Source organism: Gossypium hirsutum, chromosome D12 (assembly GCF_007990345.1).
Source record: "Gossypium hirsutum isolate 1008001.06 chromosome D12, Gossypium_hirsutum_v2.1, whole genome shotgun sequence".
Taxonomy (NCBI): domain Eukaryota; kingdom Viridiplantae; phylum Streptophyta; class Magnoliopsida; order Malvales; family Malvaceae; genus Gossypium; species Gossypium hirsutum.
The window spans coordinates 369202-376863 of record NC_053448.1 but is presented as its reverse complement, the minus strand read 5'-3'; the positions used below and the strand labels follow the sequence as shown (position 1 = coordinate 376863).

Below are 7662 nucleotides of genomic sequence, written 5' to 3'. Positions count from 1 at the left end.
GAAAATGAAAAAATAGTAGACGAATTTGAAATGTTACAAAATGGTTAAGTAATGAAATGATTAATACATGTGAAAATGTCTAAACGAATTGATAAAATCATAAGTAAATAATTGTTAATTGTCGTGATTTTGGAATCTTGGCTAAAAGTTTATGAATAATTAGATTAATTGGCACAATTTAGAAATAAATATGAAATATACATAAATGTGTAAACTACTTTAGAAAGCGCAAGTCTTCTAATGAACTTATTTGTAAAACTTTAATAATTGTGTTAATTTTATAAACTTTGTTACATTGGATTGAATATCATGTTTTAATGAACTCCTTTAACTCATAAATAGTTTTGTCATAAACTCAATTATTACTAAAATGAGTAAAATGATCTTCAATAATCAAATAATAAGAAAATTTAATATGAAATTTCTGTAGTTGCTTCAGCAACGAATGTGACATCTTGGTATCTTAACACAATGATCGTGTTGGGTATGGGGTGTTACATTTGGTGGTTCAGAGCCTAGGATTTCAGATTCTCAAGCTAAAAGTGAATCTAAAAAATATATGTTACATACTTAAAAATAAATATAAAATAATGAAATGTGTATATGAAATTGGAAAATATAGTGAGGTGAGACTTAAATTGTTTCTAACTAGATAATGATTTTAGCATTTTTCGTCTAAAATATAGACATGAGAAAGAGAATATATTTTGGACTGAGTAGAAAAAGGTTTGGCAGTGAATATGAAGAATGGTGTTTTGAAGAAGAAAAATTGTGTTTGGCAAGAGCGAAAATGAGAGAAAAAAATGGTAGCTGACAGTGGTAAAAAAAGCAATGATTTTAAGTTGAAAGTGTGGTGTGGGTTTACAAAAATTGCAAAAAATCATGATTATAATCATATGGTAATGGAGATTCTTGTAGATGAAATGAGCCAACAAAATGTTTTGAAGAAGAAAAATGGTGTTTGGCAAGAGAGAAAATGAGAGAAAAATTTTGTTAAATAGATGATGTCATCTATGATGTCGTGTGCTTATGTGGCATGCCACATGGGCTACTATGTTGACCTATAGTTTGATTAACGTTCAACTCACGTTGACCGTGAAAAGTGGGCTGATTTCTGAAAAAAAATTGTTACGTTGAGGGTGTCAATCAAAAAAATAAAAAGGTTAATGGCACAAAACCAAAAGCCCTCAAACGTTGAGGGGTTGTTTTGCAATTATGCCTAAAATAAATAAACTCTTGGATTGAAACCAAATCCAAGATGAAAAGCAAAAGAGTTATTGAAAAGCCGAAATAAAAATAATCTAATCCTGCTATTAAACTACTAAGGTTTTTGAAGGCGTCTAGGATGACTTAATTATGTCAAACCCCTAATGTTTTATAGAAGTGCTGGCAGCTCAAATTAGGTCTTCGGCACGTCCTAGGTCTTCTTATGAAGTTGATTGTGCGGACGAAAATAGCCTCGACACTCCTGGGTAGCACATCGACTTGTGTTGCGCCACATTTCTTGCATGGTGCAACATAACATGTAAAACCTGCCTTATGTGATTCGTTTTGTGCTTTGACATCTCGAGAAGCTTTTGCATTATTTGTCCCTTGCTTGCTCATCAGTTGGTACTTTATATCTTCATTCTACGCACTCAATTGAACATATTAGTACTACCTAAGGTTCGTGTCGGCTTATTGGGTCACAATGCTTATAAAATGTGTTAAAAACACTTATTTTATTAATATTTAGTCCTAAGTCCTAATTATCAAAAACGAAATATAAAATCCTAATTCCTAGAAAATAAGCTCTTTGAGTGCAGAAATGACCCAAATCAACTACTACATTTGACGACAGGTCAAGCAGTCACTAAGGTCTGTTGGAGAGGTTCAAATGATTTAGCTTGTTTTCATGTATTTGCTAGCATTAGTAGTACTTTGCAAAAGCAACATGAGAGCTATCAAAATACTAAAGAGATCATGGACAATCTGGAGGAGATATAGGCCAAGTTGCCTTGGCTCGACAATTCTTTATAACTAGTTTGAGGAACTCTAAGCAACAAATCGATACTTTCGTCAAAGAATATGTGCTAGCACACATGAGGTTCTTTGCAAAAGTGGAGGGCAATGGGGTTGAACGGATCACAACACCTAGATTAAGATGGTGTTCAAATCTTTATCTAAATACTTTAGGGTTGCTTATAACTTAGGAAACAAAGAGCTCACTTTTACACAACTCATGAAAGAATTGCAATCTTATGAGTTGATATTGAACCACCACAACAAATTTGTTTATTAGTAGCGTCTAAAATATTGTCACTAAAAATTACATTTTTGTTACTATTAGTATTTGGTGATACAAATTTTGTCGTCACGACGTTTGTCACATTAGGTGTGTCACTAAATGTTAATGGTGACGTTATATCATTATGCGTCACATATTGTCAATAATATGGTGTTGATAATCATAATGTCATCGTATAATTAATATTCGATGACAGTTAATTACATTACATAATCATATAAAATTTTTTCATTAATCATTCATATCGTCACCGATAATGAAATAACATTCAACATATGGGTGACGAAAGCGATAACGTATTGTCACCTAATATAATAAAATAATAACACTAATGACAATAGTTTTGGCACCGAATGGTATACATATTTGTCATTTTTTAGTCAAATAGTCACCAATAATGCTATGATATACAAAATATAAGTGGCAAAAGAGATATTGTCACATTGTTAGTGACATGCTAGATCGAGGTCCTACAATCGAGATCACCACCTACCACTGCACCCCAATATGATGGTGGTGGTGCATAAAGTTACATCGTCGACCCTTATTTCCTAGCTTCTGACCCCTAATTTCCTATATACCATCCTTTGAAATTGCTAAAAAAGCTCCTCATTTTCTTTACAGGCAACCTTTGTTACCCTTATGTGCATCATACACCTAAAGTACCAGCCAAGCCTAACACACACACGTTTTGCACCTTATTGACTCTAGGACCACAAAAAGTGAGGCCATGAACCCCCACCCTCTACCACCTAAAGCCCCTCACTTACCCAACCAAAACAATCTCCCACCATACGAGATGTGGAGGAGAAAATTTCAAAGAGGTGTTTTAACCTTACCGATACATACTAAAATGTCATGCATAAAAGTAGGGTATATTTAGGACGAAGGCATATTAAAATTTAATCTATTTAATATTTTTCTAACATAGTTTGGAAAAAAGGAGAAAGGATTCATGTATTTAAAATTTTAAATTAGAAAATACAATTTAAGTATTTAATAATTTTAATAAGTTTTTAAGAAAAATAACTGAATGTATGATTTTTTTTTGGGTACAATTATAATTTGAACCCATGCTATTTTTGAAAAAGATGAACATTCAACTAATAAATTATAAATTGAGGTTGAATTTAGTATATTATTTTATTTCGAAATGAGTAACCAAACATGAAAAGAAAAAATGACAGTTGCAGTCGTAGGTCAGCTTTATCAAGTTACTCGAACCTTACATTGATAAGAGCAGCCCAATTGGTAGCTTTAGGGGGTCCAAAACTAGGACGAGCAAGTTTTAATCCGAGGCCTTGTGGTGTATCAGCATAGCCCACACTATTGCCATTGGGCCTCATTTGTAGAGTTGTCATTTACTTAACAGTTTTCCTGGACACGGCAAAGACAAGCCAGTCGCATGTCCCCAACAAATGCAATGAAAGAAAGCAAATCAATGTCGCATGTTCTTAGTTGTTCTGGATTCTGCTAGACATTTCTCATTTCTCAAACTCAGACCTTGCTTCGCTGTCGGAAAACCACATAAAACCTTGCTTGGCGAAAGGCAAAAGACACAAGGCAGAAGAATGTTCGGAGTGGTATTCCCCAACCGAAGCTTCCCAATGGACATCTCTAGCTTCACCCAAATTGATACCTTCCATTGGGTGCTCGATATGAACACTTTCGTTGGCGAATCCTACCATCAAATTGGTGATATGTGCATCTTCCTCTTGAACAACTTCACTTTGCCCCCAGATAAGGCTTTGGCTGTCTACGTCCAGTCCCCTGGTTCTCCCTTCGTTTTCTGCGGCGCCGTCACTCTTCAACGTCCCTCCGCCGTGCTTTCCCTGATTTGGCCTGAGCCTGGAGGGCAGATGCAGTTGACTGCTCCTGATTCCGCCGCGCCTTCCGCCAAGATTGGTGTGTCGGTGGAGGATCTGGTTGCGTTGCCGTCCTTAGATGTGGCTGCTGAGAAGAAGATCGAACGCATGGCGTTGAAAGTTGGGGAAAACTTGTTCAACTTTATGCAGTCGTTCTGTGGTGTTGATGGGTCTAAGTTGGTAGTCCCTATGGACATTTTGGATAGATGGTTTAAGAAATTTCAGGAGAAAGCCAAGCGTGATTCTGATTTCTTGAAGGGTTTTGCCTTGTAATTGTCTTTATCTTTCTTCCTCAAGGTAGCTTTTTTAATCAAGTAAACCATGCAATTAGTGTAGTTAAAAATTTTATGGCGATCTTTAAAATCGAAATATTCAAGTTTCCTAGGTTTAGTCTCAAATCTGTCTTCGATATCGTACGCGAATCCAACACAATTGGGTTGGTGGTAGAATTATCACTTATGACTTCCCACGAGAGGTCGTCTCAGTTACTGTTGCTGAATGCTTCGATGTTACTAGTTGCTTTATGGACTAAATTCTATAAAAGTGAGTATACTGATTTGATTCCAAATTCAATCCATACTTTTCTGTCTGGAGTCCCTTGTGGCAAATCACTGAGGTCTTTAACTTTTGTGTCTGCTGTGGTTATATATTTTGGCTGTACTTCTTCATCTGTTGGTAATTAGCTTTTATGCTAGTTAGCATTCAAAATTGTGCTTTACTACTAAATCTATTCTCAATGAACATTTGAACTAATACTTATCCCTTTTATAATTCCTTTGTCTAACCTGAAAACGCTTCAACTTCTTTGTTAATGCTTATGATTTGTATATTCAGAGAGATAAGGTGATGTGAATTGGGCATTGTGGTGACCTTTTTGGTTTCAACCCAAGGAAGATAGAGGACTGGAATCTGTTAAGCTATCACTTAAAATGGGGTAAAGGACCACACGAGAAGGTTTTCTAATTGGATGTTCTCTTAACAGCTTGTTTGAGGACGTGAAGATTGTAATCATGGCTTAACATGAAGATTGTAATCATGACATTAGGTGTGATTTTCTTTGAGGACCTGAGCATTAAAGCAGTATCTTAGCAGAAGTAATTTTAGGGGTCAACTTTACATTGAACTGCCATATTTTTGCTTGCTAAGATAATCAATTCTCACTCTTACATGTGAATGGGGGCATCAACAGAGTGGAGAAAACAGGAATTAAGATAGGCTAGTCATAGATGAAGATTGTAATCATGATATTGAAGTTTTTTTGTTTTAGACTGTTGGATAAGAGGAGTCCATGGCTATGCCACAAAGACCTTTAGCTTTGATGTTTCGCTGCATCATGATGTATCCTTTTTCACCCCATCCTGTGCCCCATGAATTCTTGATAAGCCAATAATCAATACAATCTTTGGAGGTACCGTACCCAACAGCTGTAATACCATGGTCTAGTTTAGTTCCGCACTCTCCAGTGAAAATTCCTCTCGAGTAGAATTGGAAGGCATAACCTCCGGCATCAATGGACACTGATACTGGTTGGCTTGCAACAGCTTTCTGTAACGCCTGTTCATTATTTGCAGGAACAATCTCATAGCCACTAATTGTAGCTGCATGCGAAGCTTCGTTTGATTTGTTGCAAGTACCATCATCACCCTTGTAAGGGTAAGTGGCTTCTGATGCAATGCCATGATTTCTGATTCTGAATTCAAATTCATCTTCCATTTCACCATCTTCACATCCCTGATCCACACCTTTATCACAATCAACCAGTTCTTGCTCAGACAAGGAAATTAGTTGTCTTGTAGTTGGTGATTTCCTTCAGTTGCTGCGACAGCCGAAAATGCCCAGCAGCTACCTGTTTTTTAAACGTGTTTTTCATTATTTTGGTTTATCAAAGTAAGATTTAGGTAGGTGTATGCTCTAACTGTTACATATTGCTTACCACATTGTGCTTGGTCCTTGATGGGCGTAACGGCTCCTCTTTTCCTCCAGTCTATGCTGGCAGGCAAACTTGTTACATTCTCGTACCTAAATGATGTCTGTTTTCTTGATTTCAGTCTCTGGGGCCTTCCGTATCCGTTCCTGTAAGCCTTAAACTAGTTGGTCTGATCTGCAAATTCATTTATGCTTAGCTTGTAACCACGGTTTCCTGCGGCATTGAACGACTCTATAAACTCCACATTGCTTTTGAATATTTTGAATTGCATTTCCTTCTAATGCGTCATTCTTATAAACTCGTCCGTATTCAGCCATCCATTTCTCATGCCTCTCGGACAAGTATGCTTCTGGTAGGCCATGACACAACTTGTGGGATGCAAACGGCTATTACAAGGAAGAACAACATGCTACATTCTCTTGGATAAACAAAAGCCAGTTTCAAATTGGGGATTGTCCGTTGATTTCAGGATATGGCTTGCTGGAGATGCATAGAATCATTCCGAACTTTTCCTTTATGTGGAGAACCCCAAGCACTACATTGAATTAGAATGTTCTGAATATTCACATCAATGTCGTGCCCTTGAATTTGCCGGTACACTGAATAGGATTCGGTATTTTTTTATTAAATGTAGTGTTCCGTGGAAGCTGTTCTGCTTTTGCTTTAGCTCTTTTATTTTGTTGGATTCTCACTTGATGACAGAATAGCGGTAATTGAAATATATACATGGACGTTTAGTTTATAGTGGAACGAGAGTTGCTTTCCCTGAGCATTAGCGAGGGTTGTGAATAACTTAAGGGGGAATTCAGACAGAAAAAAATGTCCAAAACAACTTTGTTAAATAATTCTCGACTTATGTGATGGAGAGCATGGTGCAGTAAGCATAGAACAAAATCAAAATGGGTTGGAATTTCGGGTGAACAGTGATGAATAAGTTCAGTAAAAATTCAATGAAAAATATTAAGCTACTACAATGTTACAGAAGGCGATCTAACGTTGTTTTCTTATTTCGTACGTGAACAATACGGCTAATTTGGATCGGAATATTTAAATTGAGATAGTGTTCAAGAGCTTATTTTAGGATTTTGCAGGCTTTCGGGTCGCATGTAACCTTGAAAAAAAAGTCATTGATGCTTAGACAATTCATGGAAGAGTTACAATCCTATTAATTGATATTGAATGGTGGTAAACTAGTTTGAAGAAGAGCAAAAACAAACATAGTTGTCGCTTTTTCCTCAAAAAGGAAGGGAAATAACCCCTATTATTTTATTTGAAGGATTAGTTACTTATGGCTTTCATAAACAACATGGAAAAAATAGAAGAATTAATCATAGTGGATGGATTGAAATATCTCCTACTAATTTATTTGAAGTAAATTAGAATTTTTTTAAACTAATAAGGGTAAAAGGTAAAAAAAAAATCTTAATAACAAATTAAAAAATCAATGAACCTTTTTTAAAATTTGAAATTTATTAAAAAAATCATAAAATTTATAAAAAAAGTTATTGAAAACTGAAAATTATAAAATTTTTATTTAAAAAAAATACTGACCCATTAAAATCTAATGGTTTTAAGGTTTTTTA

General features: G+C 35.6%; 1 protein-coding gene and 1 pseudogene across 1 annotated transcript; one reads left to right on the top strand and one right to left on the bottom strand.

Moving 5' to 3' along the window:
• The first annotated feature begins 3678 nt into the window (after positions 1 to 3678).
• LOC107930730 (protein OPI10 homolog) lies at positions 3679 to 6335 on the top strand. Its single transcript, XM_016862448.2, has 2 exons — positions 3679 to 4449; positions 4987 to 6335. Exon 1 carries the CDS (start codon positions 3736 to 3738, stop codon positions 4423 to 4425), a length of 690 nt encoding a protein of 229 aa, XP_016717937.1. The 5' UTR covers positions 3679 to 3735; the 3' UTR covers positions 4426 to 4449; positions 4987 to 6335.
• Positions 5416 to 6396, bottom strand: LOC107930737 (vignain-like; annotated as a pseudogene).
• Between the last annotated feature and the right edge of the window lie 1266 nt (positions 6397 to 7662).

Excerpts from the sequence above, each read along its gene's own strand:
- LOC107930730 (XM_016862448.2), top strand. The coding sequence starts at position 3,736 with ATGTTCTTAGTTGTTCTGGATTCTGCTAGACATTTCTCATTTCTCAAA.